This window comes from Somniosus microcephalus, unplaced genomic scaffold (genome assembly GCF_052327205.1).
Source record: "Somniosus microcephalus isolate GS21.2 unplaced genomic scaffold, FLI_Smic_1.0 scaffold13, whole genome shotgun sequence".
Classification (NCBI taxonomy): domain Eukaryota; kingdom Metazoa; phylum Chordata; class Chondrichthyes; order Squaliformes; family Somniosidae; genus Somniosus; species Somniosus microcephalus.
The window spans coordinates 1,402,534-1,418,951 of record NW_028225200.1 but is presented as its reverse complement, the minus strand read 5'-3'; the positions used below and the strand labels follow the sequence as shown (position 1 = coordinate 1,418,951).

Genomic DNA, 16,418 nt, shown 5'->3' with positions numbered 1-16,418 from the left:
CCTTTTAAAGCTTTTCCCACAGTCGGAATGTTTCACCGGCCTCTCCCCAGTGTGAACTCGTTGGTGTGCCAGCAGATTCGAAGACCGAGTGAATCTCTTCCCACACACGGGGCAGGTGAACAGAATCTCTCCTGCTCTCTCCAGCTGGTGTCTCTTCAGATCCTGGGACCTTTTAAATCTCTTCCCACAGTCAGAACATTTAATGTGAGCAAGCTGGTGTCTCAGGAGGGTGGCAGAATGAGAGAATCGCTTCAAAAACACGGAGCAGGTCAAAGGTCTCTCATCGGTGTGGACAAACTGGTGTCTCAGCAGCACGGATGGTGCAATTAATCCCTGCCAACACACGGAGCGGGTTAAAGGTCCCTCCCTAGTGTGAACTTGCTGTTGTATCATTGGAGCGGATGGCTGAGTGAATCCCTTCCCACACACGGGGTCCGGGTTTCCCCCAGTGTGTGGCCACTGGTGTCGCTTCAGGTATTTGTAGATTTTGAAGCTCTTTCAGAACATTTAAAAGTTTTCTCCCCAGTGTGAACTCACGGGGGTGCCAGCAGATTGGAGGAGCGACTGAATCAGGTCCTGAGGAATCATGTAACTCTCAGATCTTGAGGTGATGTTTGGCTTGAGCTTCCTGTCTGTAAATGCTCCACTTCTAAAACCCTGTAAAAGGAGAGTAGAAAGGGTAAGGCGGGGGGAGCAGGAATTTTATTTGGGCTTAGAATTTTGCCTCAAAGAACAAACAGGGTAGAGCCGGTCCAACTGGTGTCCAGCCATGCCCACAATAACCAGCGGGCCAGAAACAGCCCAATCCACCTCACTGACTTGGCCCTGAAGTCTCATCAAAGTCTCATCAAATGACATCCTTTGTGACTGTGACAAAAGTAAACTATCCCTCCTCGTCCTTCCTGACTTGGCTGCAGCCTTTGACACGGTTGACCACTCCATCCTTCTCCCAACGCCTCTCCACCGTCGTCCAGCTGGGTGGGACTGCACTCGCCTGGTTCCTTTCTTATCTATCTAATCGTAGCCACAGAATCACCTGCAACGGTTTCTCTTCCCACTCCTGCATCGTTACCTCTGGTGTCCCCCAAGGATCTATCCTTGGGCCCCTCCTATTTCTCATCTAAATGCTGCCCCTTGGTGACATCATCTGAAAACACAGCCTCAGTTTCCACATGTACGCTGACGACACCCAGCTCTACCTCACCACCACTTCTCTCGACCCCTCCACAGTGTCTAAATTCTCAGACTGCTTGTCCAACATCCAGTTCTGGATGAGCAGAAATTTTCTCCAATTAAATATCGGGAAGACCCATTGGCTCCATCTCTATCCCTAACGTCTCTCTGAGGCTGAACCACACTGTTCACAACCTCGGTGTCATATTTGACCCTGAAATGAGCTTCCGAACACATATCCGCAGCATAACTAAGACCGCCTACTTCCACCTCGGTAACATGGCCCGTCTCCGCCCCTGCCTCAGCTCATCCGCTGCTGAAACCCTCACCCAGGCCTTTGTTACCTCGAGACTCGACTATTCCGCCCACATTCTACCCTATGTAAACTTGAGGTGATCCAAAACTACCCGTGTCGTAACTCAACGCCAAGTCCCGTTCACCCATCACCCCTGTGCTCACTGACCTACATTGGCTCCTGGTTAAGCAATGCTTCGATTTCAAAATTCTCATCCTTGTTTTCAAATCCCTCCATGGCCTTGCCCCTCCCTATCTTAGTTATTCCCTTCAGCCTCACAACCACCCGCCGCCCGCGATAGAATCACAAAAAAATTATGGCACAGAAGGAGGCCTTTCGGCCCATCTTGTCCGTGCCGGCCGATTAAGTGCTATCCACACTAATCCCACTTTCCAGCACTTGGTCCGTGGCCTTGTAGGTTACGGCACTTCAAGTGCATATCCAAGTACTTTTTAAAATGTGATGAGAGTTTCTGCCTCTACCACCCTGTCAGGCAGTGAGTTCCAGACCCCCACCACGCTCTGGGTGAAAACATTTCTCCTCAACTCCCCTCTAAAGCTCCAACCAATTACTTTAAATCTACGCCCCCCTGGTTGTGCACCCCTCTGCCAAGGGAAATAGGTCCTTCCTATCTAGGCCCCTCAGAATTTTATACACCTCAATCAGGTCTCCCCTCAGCCTCCTCGGTTCCAAAGAAAACAACCTCCTCCCCCCCCGGAGATATCTGCGTTCCTCCAATTCTGCCCTCTTGAGCATCAATGATTATAATCGCTCAACCATCAGTGGCCGTGTCTTCTGTTGCCTCGGCCCTAAGCTCTGGAATTCCCTCCCTGAACCTCTCCGCCTCGCTATCCTCCTTTAAGACATAGAAACATAGAAGATAGGAGCAGGAGTAGGCCATTCGGCCCCTCGAACCTGCTCCGCCATTCAATGAGATCATGGCTGATCATCCAAACTCAGTACCCTGTCCCTACCTTCTCCCCATATCCCTTGGCCCCTTTAGCCTTAAAAATATATATCTAACTCCTTCTTGAATATATTTAATGAATTGGCCTCCACTGCCCTCTGTGGTAGAGAATTCCACAGGTTCACCACTCTCTGGGTGAAGAAATTCCTCCTCATTTCTGTCCTAAATGGCTTACCCCTTATCCTTAGACTGTGACCCCTGGTTCTGGACTCCCCCGCCATCGGGAACATCCTTCCTGCATCTAGTCTGTCTAGTCCTGTTGGAATTTTATAAGTTTCAATGAGATCCCCTCTCATTCTTCTGAATTCAAGAGAATACAGGCCTAGTTTACTCAATCTCTTCTCATGTGACAGTCCCGCCATCCCAGGAATCAATCTCGTGAACCTTCATTGCACTCCCTCTATGGCAAGTATATCCTTCCTTAGGTAAGGAGACCAAAATTGTACACAGTACTCCAGGTGTGGTCTCACCAAGGCCCTATATAATTGGAGTACATAAGAACATAAGAAGTAGGAGCAGGAGTAGGCCATACGGCCCCTCGGGCCTGCTCCGCCATTCAATAGGATGATGGCTGATCCGAATCTAGACTCACGTCCACTTCACTGCCCTCTCCCCGTAACCCCTAATTCCCTTATCTGCTAGGAAACTGTCTATCTCCATTTTAAATTTATTTAATGTCGCAGCTTCCACAGCTCTCTGGGGTAGCAAATTCCATAGATTTACTACCCTCTGAGTGAAGAAGTTTCTCCTCATCTCAGTTTTGAAACGGCAGCCCCTTATTCTTAGATTATGCCCCCTAGTTCTAGTCTCACCCATCATTGGAAACATCCTCCCTGCATCCACCCGATCAAGCCCCGTCACAATCTTATATGTTTCGATAAGATCGCCTCTCATTCTTCTGAACTCCAATGAGTAGAGTCCCAACCTACTCAACCTTTCCTCATACGTCAACCCCCTCATCTCCGGAATCAACTGAGTGAACCTTCTCTGAACCGCCTCGAGAGCAAGTATATCTTTTCTTAAATATGGAAACCAAAACTGCACGCAGTATTCCAGGTGTGGCCTCACCAATACCCTGTATAACTGCAGCAAGACTTCCCTGTTTTTATACTCCATCCCCCTTGCAATAAAAGCCAAGAATCCATTGGCCTTCCTGATCACCTGCTGCACCTGCATACTAACCTTCTGTGTTTGATGCACCAGGACCCCCAGATCCCTTTGTACCGGAGCACTTTGCAGTTTCTCTCCATTTAGATAATAACTTGCTCTTTCATTTTTTCTGCCAAAGTGCATAACCTCACACTTTCCAACATTATATTGCATCTGCCAAATCTCTGCCCACTCACTTAGCCTGTCTATGTCCTTTTGCATGTTTTTTATGTCATCCTCACTCACTGCTTTCCCTCCCATCTTTGTATCATCGGTAAACTTGGATATGTTGCACTCGGTCCCTTCCTCCAAATCGTTAATATAGATTGTAAAGAGTTGGGGTCCCAGCAATGACCCCTGCGGAACACCACTAGTTACTGATTGCCAGCCCGAGAATGAACCATTTATCCCAACTCTTTGTTTTCTGTTAGATAGCCAATCTTCCACCCATGCCAGTATATTACCCCCAATCCTGTGATTTCTTATCTTGATCAGTAATCTTTTGTGTGGCACCTTGTCAAATGCCTTTTGGAAGTCCAAATACACCACATCCACTGGTTCCCCTTTATCCACCCTATATGTTACATCCTCAAAGAATTCGAGCAAATTTGTCAAAAATGACTTCCCCTTCATAAAACCATGCTGACTCTGTCCTATTAAATTAAGTTTATCCAAATGCTCTGTTACTATTTCCTTAATAATCGACTCCAACTTCTTTACTCCTGTACTTATATATTTCTTAAGGCTAAAGGGATCAAGGGATATGGGGAGAAGGCAGGGACAGAGTACTGAATTTGGATGATCAGCCATGATCTCATTGAATGGCGGAACAGGCTTGAGGGGCCGAAATTCTCTAGTCCTGGCAACATCCTCGAAAATCTCCCGTCTTGAGCACACAGTCACATCTTTCCTGCAATGGGGACGACCAGAACTGCACGCGGTGTCCTAACTGGTGTTTTGTACAGTTCAAGCAGAACCTCCCTGCTCTTACATGATACAGAAAGAGAGAGGCACTGCCCCTTTAAATACCTGGGGGGCACCCATTCCCCTTTAAATGGCCAAGCAATTTTTTTTTGTTGAAAAGGGGCCGCAGTCCCCTTTGACTCACACCCCCCCCCCACCCCCTCTCACCCACCACAAATACTCACAAGAGAGAGAGGAGGAAGAATGCTGGTCTTTGTCCCTTTAAAAGTGGCTGCCCACCAAAATGTTCACAGCACCAGGGCTCTTTGTTCTGGATAAAAGTCAAAAAGAGAAAAGGTTCACTTATTTTTAAATGAATGCAATTGATGAATAGCCTTGTAATAAAGGTAATGCAAAGGAATAAACACTCACAAGCTGGGTTTTTTCCACCCCCTCCTCCCCTTCCCTTTAACAGCTCCTGCAGACAATGAAAGCAGGAAAGCGGCCTGCAGCCCACCGAGGTCCCGCCCCCTCGCCGCCATTGGTTGGAGGACCGCCAGCCCGGCCGGTCCTCCCAGCGTTTTCCACGCTCCTGATTGGCGGGCGCCTCGCGTCAATCAACCCCCTCTCCGATTACGCGCTGACGCCAGCACGCAACGCCAAGGGGTCGGTTGGATCGGCGCACGCCACCGCAAGGTTAAAAAAAAGACACCCCACACAAATGAGGAAACACAAGAATAATAATAATCGCACTTTAGAGGGGAGGAGGTTGGGGGAATTAATTAGTGTTTTCAATTTGTTTCGCAAAAAAAAATATTTGAAAAGCTTCTCACGGTGCGAGGCGGGCTGCGCATGCGCTCCAGCCAGCCTTTGTCTCCCCCACGTGGGCCCGGGGGCCGGACACGCCCACTTGCCTTCCCCTGCACCAATCACAACGCGGGCAGGCGCAACACGAGGCTGCCAGTGCGCCTGCGCGGGGCCTCCGGGTAGCAAACGGAAGGCCGGGCCCGGGGAAGAAGCGGAATCAGCGGCCGGGGTAAAGTGTTGGGGAATCGATTTAAATCGAGGTGAGGGGGGAGCGGAGAGCGAGATTATAAAGTAAAATACGAGAGAAACCAAACCTGAGAGTCGGGCGGGCGGGACCTCCGCGGACGCCGAACGGAGCGGATTGAACCGCGCGGGGTGGCGGAGTGAGCCGGAGCAATGTGATTCTGACTGACGGTAGCGCTGACCAATAGGACGAGGGCTGAGCTGGGAGGACTGAACTGGGCGGCCTGGTCCTCCAACCAATAGCGGCGCGGCAAGGGGGCGGGGCCTCCTCTCCAGCTCAGGTGCGCTGGGGCCGATTGTGACGCGCTGTCCCCAGGTGATAGCAGCTCAGTCAGCACAGAGCTGGGGCTGGAATCTGGGAGAGGGGCCGCAGGCAGCGGGCCTGGCAAAGGGGCACAAGCTTCACAATACAAGCTGCTTTCAAATGCACAATTGTTTCCTACACACAGCCTGCGTCACTCTGCAAAAAAAAACTGTTTAACAATTCATCATAACTCGGTGGCATAGTGGTTAGCACTGTTGCCTCACAGCGCCAGGGACCCGGGTTCGAATCTGGCCTCGGGCGACTGTCTGTGTGGAGTTTGCACATTCTCCCTGTGTCTGCGTGGGTTTCCTCCGGGTGCTCCGGTTTCCTCCCACAGTCCAAAGATGTGCGGGTTAGGATGGTTTGGCTATGATAAATTGACCCTTAGTGTTAGAGGATTAAATACGTGGGGTTACGGGGATAGGGTGGGATATCTGTCGGTGCAGGCTCGATGGGCTGAAATGGCCTCTATCTGCACTGTGGGGATTCTGTGAACTCCCCTGCTTTAGGAGAGGCGCAGAGTGCAAAAAGCAAGGAAGTTATGATGAAACTGTGTTAAAGACGAGTCAGCTGTGGCTCAGTGGATAGCAGAGTCAGAAGGTTGTGGGTTCAAATCCTGCTCCAGGGACTTGAGCACATAAAGCGAGGCTGACACTCCAGTGCTGTGCGAAGGGGAAGTCATGTTTGACAAATTTGCTTGAAATCTTTGAAGATGTAACATACAGGGTGGATAAAGAGGAACCAGTGGATGTAGTGTATTTGGACTTCCAAAAGGCATTCGACAAGGTGCCATACAAAAGATTACTGCACAAGATTAAAAAATCACGGGATTGGGGTTAATATAAATGGCATGGGTGGAAGATTGGCTATTTAACAGAAAACAAAGAGTTGGGATAAATGGTTCGTTCTCGGGCTGGCAATCAGTAACTAGTGGTGTTCCGCAGGGGTCAGTGCTGGGACCCCAACTCTTTACAATCTATATTAACGATTTGGAGGAAGGGACCGAGTGCAACATATCCAAGTTTGCCGACGATACAAAGATGGGAGGGAAAGCAGTAAGTGAGGAGGACATAAAAAACCTGCAAAAGGACATAGACAGGCTAAGTGAGTGGGCAGAGATTTGGCAGATGCAATATAATGTTGGAAAGTGTGAGGTTATGCACTTCGGCAGAAAAAATCAAACAGCAAGTTATTATCTAAATGGAGAGAAACTGCAAAGTGCTACAGTACAAAGGGATCTGGGGGTCCTGGTGCATGAAACACAAAAAGTTAGTATGCAGGTGCAGCAGGTGATCAGGAAGGCCAATGGAATCTTGGCTTTTATTGCAAGGGGGATGGAGTATAAAAACAGGGAGGTCTTGCTGCAGTTATACAGGGTATTGGTGAGGCCACACCTGGAATACTGCGTGCAGTTTTGGTTTCCATATTTAAGAAAATATATACTTGCTTTCGAGGCGGTTCAGAGAAGGTTCACTCGGTTGATTCCGGAGATGAGGGGGTTGACGTATGAGGAAAGGTTGAGTAGGTTGGGACTCAACTCATTGGAGTTCAGAAGAATGAGAGGCGATCTTATCGAAACATATAAGATTGTGAGGGGGCTTGATCGGGTGGATGCGGTGAGGATGTTTCCACTGATGGGTGAGACTAGAACTAGGGGGCATAATCTTAGAATAAGGGGCTGCCCTTTCAAAACTGAGATGAGGAGAAACTTCTTCACTCAGAGGGTGGTAAATCTATGGAATTTGCTACCTCAGATAGCTGTGGAAGCTGCGACATTAAATAAATTTAAAATTGAGATAGACAGTTTCCTAGCAGATAAGGGAATTAGAGGTTACAGGGAGAGGGCAGGGAAGTGGACATGAGTCTAGATTCGGATCAGCCATGATCCTATTGAATGGCGGAGCAGGCCCGAGAGGCTGTATGGCCTACTCCTGCTCCTACTTCTTATGTTCTTATGTGCTGAGGGAGCGCCGCACTGTCGGAGGGGCAGTACTGAGGGAGCGCCACACTGTCGGAGGGCCAGTACTGAGGGAGCGCCGCACTGTCGGTGGGGCAGTACTGAGGGACCGCCACACTGTCGGAGGGGCAGTACTGAGGGAGCGCTGCACTGTCGGTGGGGCAGTACTGAGGGACCGCCACACTGTCGGAGGGCCAGTACTGAGGGAGCGCCGCACTGTCGGTGGGGCAGTACTGAGGGACCGCCACACTGTCGGAGGGGCAGTGCTGAGGGAGCGCCGCACTGTCGGAGGGGCAGTACTGAGGGACCGCCACACTGTCGGAGGGGCAGTACTGAGGGAGCGCCGCACTGTCGGTGGGGCAGTACTGAGGGAGCACCGCACTGTCGGAGGGGCAGTACTGAGGGAGGGCCACACTGTTGGAGGGGCAGTACTGAGGGAGCGCCGCACTGTCAGAGGGGCAGTACAGAGGGAGCACCGCACTGTCGGAGGGGCACTACTGAGGGAGCACCGCACTGTCGGAGGGGCAGTACTGAGGGAGCGCCACACTGTCGGAGGGCCAGTACTGAGGGAGCGCCACACTGTTGGAGGGGCAGTACTGAGGGAGCGGCGCACTGTCGGAGGGGCAGTACTGAGGGAGTGCCGCACTGTCGGAGGGGTAGTACTGAGGGAGCACCGCACTGTCGGAGGGGCAGTACTGAGGGAGAGCCACACTGTCGGAGCGCCAGTACTGAGGGAGCGCGACACTGTTGGAGGGGCAGTACTGAGGGAGCGCCGCACTGTCAGAGGGGCAGTACTGAGGGAGCGCCGCACTGTCGGAGGGGCAGTACTGAGGTTGCGCCACACTGTTGGAGGGCCAGTACTGAGGGAGCGCCACACTGTCGGAGGGGGAATACTGAGGGAGCACTGCACTGTTGGAGGGGGAATACTGAGGGAGTGCTGCATTAAACATAGAAACATAGAAGATAGGAGTAGGCCATTCAGCCCTTCGAGCCTGCTCCGCCATTCAATGAGATCATGGCTGATCATCCAAATTCAGTACCCTGTCCCTGCTTTCTCCCCATATCCCTTGATCCCTTTAGCCTCAAGAAATATATCCAACTCTTTCTTGAATATATTTAATGAACTGGCCTCCACCGCCCTCTGTGGCAGAGAATTCCACAGATTCACCACTCTCTGGGTGAAGAAATTCCTCCTCATTTCAGTCCTAAATTGCTTACCCCTTATCCTTAGACTATGACCCCTGGTTCTGGACTCCCCGGCCATCAGAAACATCCTTCCTGCATCTAGTCTGTCCAGGCCTGACAGAATTTTATAGGTTTCGATGAGTCCCCCTCTCAATCTTCTAAACTCCAGTGAGTACAAGCCCAATCGACACAATCTCTCCTCATACGTCATTCCTGCCATCCCAGGTATCAGCCTGGTGAATCTTCGCTGCACTCCTTCCATGGCAAGAACGTCCTTCCTCAGGTAAGGCGACCAAAACTGCACACAATACTTAAGGTGCGGCCCTGTACAACTGTAGCAAGACATCCTTGTTCCTGTACTCGAACACTCTTGCTACGAAGGCCAACATACCATTTGCTGCCTTAACCGCCTGCTGCACCTGCATGCTTACCTTCAGCGACTGGTGCACATTAACACCCAGGTCTCTTTGCACTTCCCCTTCTCCCAATCTATTGCCATTCAAATAATAATCTGCCTTGCTGTTTTTGCCACCAAAGTAGATAACCTCACATTTATCCACATTATAGTGCATCTGCCATGTTTCTGCCCAATCACCCAACCTGTCCAAATCGTACTGGAGTTTCACGACATCCTCCTCACAGCATACCCTCCCACCCAGCTTTGTGTCGTCTGCAAATTTGGAGATATTACATCCAATTCCCTCGTCCAGATCATTAATATATATTGTGAACAGCTGGGGTCCTAGGACCGATCCTTGCGGTACCCCACTAGTCACTGCCTGCCACTTGGAAAACGACCTGTTTATTCCAACTCTTTGCTTTCTGTCCGCCAACCAGTTCTCTATCCAAGTCAATACCTTGCCCCCAATCCCATGCGGCTTAATTTTGCACGCTAATCTCTTATGTGGGACCTTATCGAAAGCCTTCTGAAAGTCCAAATACACCACATCCACTGGTTCTCCCTTATCTATTTTACCAGTTACATCCTCAAAAAACTCCAGTAGATTAGTCAAGCATGACTTACCTTTTGTAAATCCAGGTTGACTTTGTCCGATCCTGTCACTGCTTTCCAAGTGCTCTGCTATTACATCTTTTATAATAGACTCTAGCATTTTCCCCACTACCGATGTCAGGCTTACCGGTCTATAATTCCCCACTTTTCCTCTGCCACCTTTTTTGAATAGTGGGGTAACATTAGCTACCCTCCAATCCATGGGTACCGTTCCTGAATCTATCGAGTTCTGGAAGATGACCAGCAATGCATCTACTATCTCTAGGGCCACTTCCTTAAGTACCCTGGGATGTAGACCATCAGGCCCTGGGGATTTATCGGCCTTCAGTCCCATCAATGTTCCTAACACCATTTCCCTACAAATACTGATTTCTTTCAGTTCCTCCCTTTCATCAGACCCTATGTTCCCCGGCATCTCTGGGAGGTTATTTGTGTCCTCCTTTGTGAAGACAGAACCAAAGTATGTATTTAGTTGGTCTGCCATTTCCTTATTTTCCATTATAAATTCCCCTGATTCTGACTGCAAGGGACCTGCACTTGACTTCACCAATCTTTTTCTCTTCACATATCTATAAAAGCTTTTACAGTCAGTTTTTATGTTCCCTGCTAGCTTACTCTCATATTCTATTTTCCCTTTCTTAATTAATCCCTTTGTCCTCCTTTGTTGACTCCTAAACTGCCCCCAATCCTCAGGATTATTGCTTTTTCTAGCCAATTTATATGTCCTCTCCTCGGATCTTATGCTATCCCTAATTTCCCTTGTTAGCCATGGTTGAGTCACCTTTTTTGTTTTATTTTTATGCCAAACTGGGATGAACAAATTCTGTAGCTCATCCATTCGGTCTTTGAATGTTTGCCATTGCCTATCCACCGTCAACCCTTTGAGTGCCATTCCCCAATCAATCCTACCCAACTCACTCCTCAGACCATCGTAGTTTCCTTTATTTAAATTGAGGACCCTTGTCTCTGAGTCAACTACTTCATTCTCCATCTTAATGAAGAATTCGATCATATTATGATCGCTCCGACCCAAGGGGCCTCGTACAACAAGATTGCTAATTAATCCTTTCTCGTTACATAATACCCAGTCTAAGATGGCCAGATCTCTGGTTGGTTCCTCGACATATTGGTCCAGGAAACCATCCCGTAAACACTCCAGGAATTCCTCCTCCACAGTATTGTTACTAATTTGGTTGGCCCAATCTATATGTAGATTAAAGTCACCCATGATGACTGCTGTGCCCTTATTGCACGCTTCTTTAATTTCCCTTTTAATGCCATCCCCAACCTCCGCCTTACTGTTTGGAGGTCTATATACCACTCCCACTAATGTTTTTTTCCCCTTAGTATTTCTCAATTCTACCCATACAGATTCACATCATCAGAGCTAATATCCTTCATTACAATTGTATTTATCCCTTCTTTAACCAGTAATGCTACCCCACCTCCCTTTCCTTTTTGCCTATCTTTCCTGAATATCGAATACCCCTGGATGTTGAGTTCCCAGTCCTGGCCATCCTTGAGCCACGTTTCCGTAATCCCAACCAAATCATATTAGTTTACCTCTATTTGCGCAGCCAATTCATCCACCTTATTACAAATGCTCCTCGCATTAAGACACAAAGCCTTCAGGCTTGTTTTTTTAATGCTCTTAGACCTATTAGAATTATTATTTACTGTGGCCATGTTTGATTTAAACCGTTGATTTCTCTGACTGACACTTTTGTTTTTCTCCTTCCTATCTTTTGCTTTTATCCCTGTTTCCCTTTCCTCTGTCTCCCTGCTCAGATTCCCAACCCCCTGCCATTGTCGGAGGGTCAGTGCTCAGGGAGCGCTGCTCCATCAGGAGGGGCAGTACTGTGGAAGAGCCGCATTGTCGGAGGGGCAGTACTGCGGAAGAGCCGCACTGTCAGAGGTGCCGTCCTACGGATGAGACGTTAAACCGAGGCCCCCGTCTGCCCCCTCAGGTGGACGTAAAAGATCCCGTGGTGCTATTTCGAAGAAGTTATCCCCGGTGTTTTGAGCCCAATATTTATCCCTCAATCAACATGATGAAAAAACAGATTATCTGGTCATTATCACATTGCTGTTTGTGGGAGCTTGCTGTGCGCAAATTGGCTGCCGCGTTTCCCACATTACAACAGTGACTACACTTCAAAAGTACTTCATTGGCTGTAAAGCGCTTTGGGACGTCCAGTGGTCGTGAAAGGCAGTTAAGAAGGCAAATGGTATGCTGGTCTTCATTACAAGAGGATTTGAGTACAGGAGTAAAGAAGTCTTACTCCAATTATATCTTCTTTCTTCTTAGGCAGTCCCTCGGAACCGAGGATGACTTGCTTCCACATTAAAAATGAGTTCTCGGGTGTAAGGGTAAGCCGGGAGAGCTTCTTCTCCCCGAGACGGACCCTCTGATATATAGGGTCGACTGGATCCATGTTTATCTGTAATTTAAACAGAGGTCAGGTCGTCTTCCGAGCTCTTTCCCCTAGAGGAGAGGGTAGAATGGGGGTCTTTAGTGTTAAATGGTTTCACCTGGGTCCATTGTTTCCATCGCATACCCATCAGTTCCTGTAGACAAACACACGTATCACTTGTCATTAATACAGTACATGGCCCCATCCAACGGGCCCCATTCCCTTTCTTCCGATAACTTGCGTCATTACTTGTTGACCTATTCTGGGCAACTCGTCTGGTTTAAGTCCAGCATTCTGCCATTCTAGATCTTTAATCTGTTGTTGGTTCCTTACTACTTTATTTAGCGCTTGTACCTCCTGATTTAGTTGTACTAAGTATCGCCTTAATCTATCTTGCACTGGTCTTGGTCCTAAATACATACTTTGGTTCTGTCTTCACAAAGGAGGACACAAATAACCTCCCAAAGATGTCGGGGAACATAGGGTCTAATGAAAGGGAGGAACTGATAGAAATCAGTATTTGTAGGGAAATGGTGTTAGGGAAATTGATGGGATTGAAGGCCGATAAATCCCCAGGGCCTGATAATCTATATCCTAGGACCGATCCCTGCGGTACCCCACTAGTCACTGCCTGCCACTCGGAAAAAGAGCCGTTTATTCCAACTCTTTGCTTCCTGTCTGCCAACCAGTTCTCTATCCAAGTCAGTGCCTTGCCCCCAATCCCATGTGCCTTAACTTTACACGCTAATCTCTTATGCGGGACCTTATCGAAAGCCTTCTGAAAGTCCAAATACACCACATCCACTGGTTCTCCCTTATCTATTTTCCCAGTTGCATCCTCAAAAAATTCCAGTAGATTAGTCAAGCATAATTTACCTTTTGTAAATCCATGTTGACTTTGTCCGATCCGGTCACTTTTTTCCAAGTGCTCTGCTATTACCTCCTTTATAATGGATTCTAGCATTTTCCCCACTACCGATGTCAGGCTTACCAGTCTGCAAGTCCCCGTTTTCTCTCTACCACCTTTTTTGAATAGTGGGGTTAAATTAGCTACCCTCCAATCCATGGGTACTGTTCCAGAGTCTATCGAATTTTGGAAGATGACCAGCAATGCATCTACTATTTCTAGGGCCACTTCCTTAAGTACCCTAGGATGTAGATGATCAGGCCCTGGGGATTTATCGGCCTTCAATCCCATCAATTTCCCCAACACCATTTCCCTACAAATACTGATTTCATTCAGTTCCTCCCTCTCATTAGACCCTATGATCCCCCGACACCTTGCAGCCTCGTGTTGTGGTGGAGCCGAATGAGCATGCGCAGCCCCGCCTCTCTACATTTAAAGGGACACCCAGCCCATCCACATTTAAAGGGACACCCACCCCCTCGACATTTATAGGGACACCCGCCCCTCCACATTTAAAGGGGCACCCACCCCCTCCATATTTAAAGGGACTCCCTCCCCCGTCTCGTGTGTTCTTCTGATTAAAGGGACTGTGACAATTCCCCCAGCCACCGCACTTTAGCAAGGATGTGAAAGACCTTGAGAGCCAGCCAGTGGCTCAGTTGGGAGCACCCTCGTCTCTGAGTCAGAAAGTTGTTGGTTCAAAGTCCCCACTCCAGGGACTCGAGCACATTAACCTAGGCTGACGCTCCGGGGCAGTGCCGAAGGAGCGCCGCACTGTCGGAGGGGCAGTGCCCTGTCAGAGGGGCAGTACTGAGGGAGCACCGCACTGTGGGAGGGTCAGTACTGAGGGAGCCCTGCACTGTCGGAGGGTCAGTACTAAGGGAGCGCAGCACTGTCGGAGGAGCAGTACTGAGGGAGCGCAGCACTGTCGGAGGAGCGGTACGGAGGGAGCGCCACACTGTCGGAGGGGCAGTACCGAGGGAGCGCCGCACTGTCAGACGGGCAGTACTGAGGGAGTGCCGCACTGTCGGAGGGGCAGTACCGAGGGAGTGCCGCACTGTCGGAGGGGCAGTACTGATGGAGCGCCGCACTGTCGGAGGGCCCTCTTTCGGAAGAGACGTTCAGGTGGACATAAATGATCCCATTATTTCGAAGAAGGGCAGGAGAGTTATCCCTGGTGTCCTGGCCATTATTTATCATGCAAATTGGCTGCAGTGCTTCCCACATTACAACAGCGACTACACTTCAAAAAGTACTTCATTGGCTGTAAAACCGTTGGTCGTGAACGGCGCTGTATAAAGGCCAGTCTTTATTTTCTCTCCTGTATTTACATTAATTAATTACTTATATAAATCTCTTTTACTGTCTCTTGCAAGGGGAGGAATTGCAGACGGGCAGCTTAACGCAAACTTCACACGAAGATCTGACAGAGTCACTCGATTCATCAGGACCTGAATATCATCGACATATGGAAGCGGAAAGCAGCAACCAGAATGGAGAGAAACTGCACACGTGTCTTGTGTGTGGACGTGGATTCAACCGAAGGTGCAGCCTGGGGAGGCACAAGTGTAACCAAAGCGAGGAGAGTCTGTGCAAATGTCGGGAATGCGGGAAGGGATTCAGTTGCCGTTCCGAGCTGAAGACTCATCAACGCAGTCACTCTGTGAAATGGCCGTTCACCTGCGCCGTGTGCGGGAAGGGATTCACTCAACAATCCGACCTGCGGAGACACCAGCGAGTACACACTGGGGAGAGGCCGTTCACCTGCTCAGTGTGCGGGAAGGGATTCACTGGACAATCCCACCTGCGGATACACCAGCGAGTACACACTGGGGAGAGGCCGTTCACCTGCTCCGAGTGCGGGAAGGGATTCACTCACTCAGTCAACATGCTGACACACCAGCGAGTTCACACCGGGGAGAGGCCGTTCACCTGCTCAGTGTGCGGGAAGGGATTCACTCAACAATCCGCCCTGCTGAGACACCAGGGAGTTCACACCGGGGAGAAGCCGTTCGCCTGCTCTCACTGTGAGAAGAGGTTTAACCAGTCTTGCAACCTGTTGATACACGAGCGTGTTCACACCGATGAGAGACCTTTTCCGTGCTCCGAGTGCGGGAAAGGATTCACTCATCCCTCCACTCTGCGGGAACACCAGCTGGTTCACACTGACGAGAGGCCGTTTAAATGTTCCGACTGTGACAAGAGTTTCAAATGCTCCAAGGGCCTGAAGAAGCATCGACGCATCCACACCGGGGAGAGGCCGTTCAGCTGCTCTCACTGCGGGAAGAGGTTTACGCAGTCATCTAATCTTCGGAAGCACCAGTTCACCCACACTGGGAAGAGGCCGTTCCCCTGCTCAGTGTGTGAAAAGGGATTCACCACTTCAACTCACCTGCTGAGACACCAGCGAGTTCACACCTGAGCGCACTGGTCCCATTCTGCTGTTAATCACATGAAGGACTGTTCTGTGTTAATAATGGCAATTACGGGGTTGTCGGTGGGGGCAGTTTGAAGACGCTGATAACCCCAGTAACTAGGCTGGAGTTTAAGAGGGGTCAGCCTCGGCTCAGTGGACGACACTCTCACCTCTAGAGTCAGAAGGTCGTGGGTTTGAGTCCCACTCTGGAGACTTGAGCACGTAATCTTGGCTGACACTCCAGGGCAGTACTGAGGGAGAGCTGCTCTGTCAGAGGTGCCATCTTTCGGATGCGACGTTAAACCGCTGCCCCGTCTGCCCTCTCAGTTGGGTGTAAAAGATCCCGTGGCCGCTATTTTGAAAAACGGAAGGGAGAAAGGATCTCGACTTGGAAGATCAGGAAGTAGATGTGAAACTGTAATGTCGCTTGAAATGATTGTAAGACTGAATTTAACTGTGACTGTAATAATTGTGTTTTGTAGGTAACAGAGCGTGGGAAAAACCAGTACGAATCCAGTATGAGGTGATTTTGGTGGTGCCTCCTGTGTCACTACCACCACAACTACCATGCTTTACGGGTCTAACAGGACCTGTCCCATCAACCAACACGTTTTTAAGTACGAGCTGCACAGTTATGTGGCACAATTCAGACCCGACATTCCCCTATTGGTTGAGGGTTTCAGTGA

General features: G+C 49.5%; 1 protein-coding gene across 1 annotated transcript in view; it reads left to right on the top strand.

Annotated features, from left to right (window-relative positions):
* LOC147083955 (uncharacterized) overlaps window positions 1-15,738 on the top strand; it is a 31,125-nt gene extending 15,387 nt beyond the window's left edge. The window contains 1 exon segment of the mRNA XM_085980020.1: window positions 14,701-15,738. Within this exon segment, the coding sequence (XP_085836146.1) occupies window positions 14,701-15,738 (1,038 nt within the window).
* Window positions 15,739-16,418: the final 680 nt, after the last annotated feature.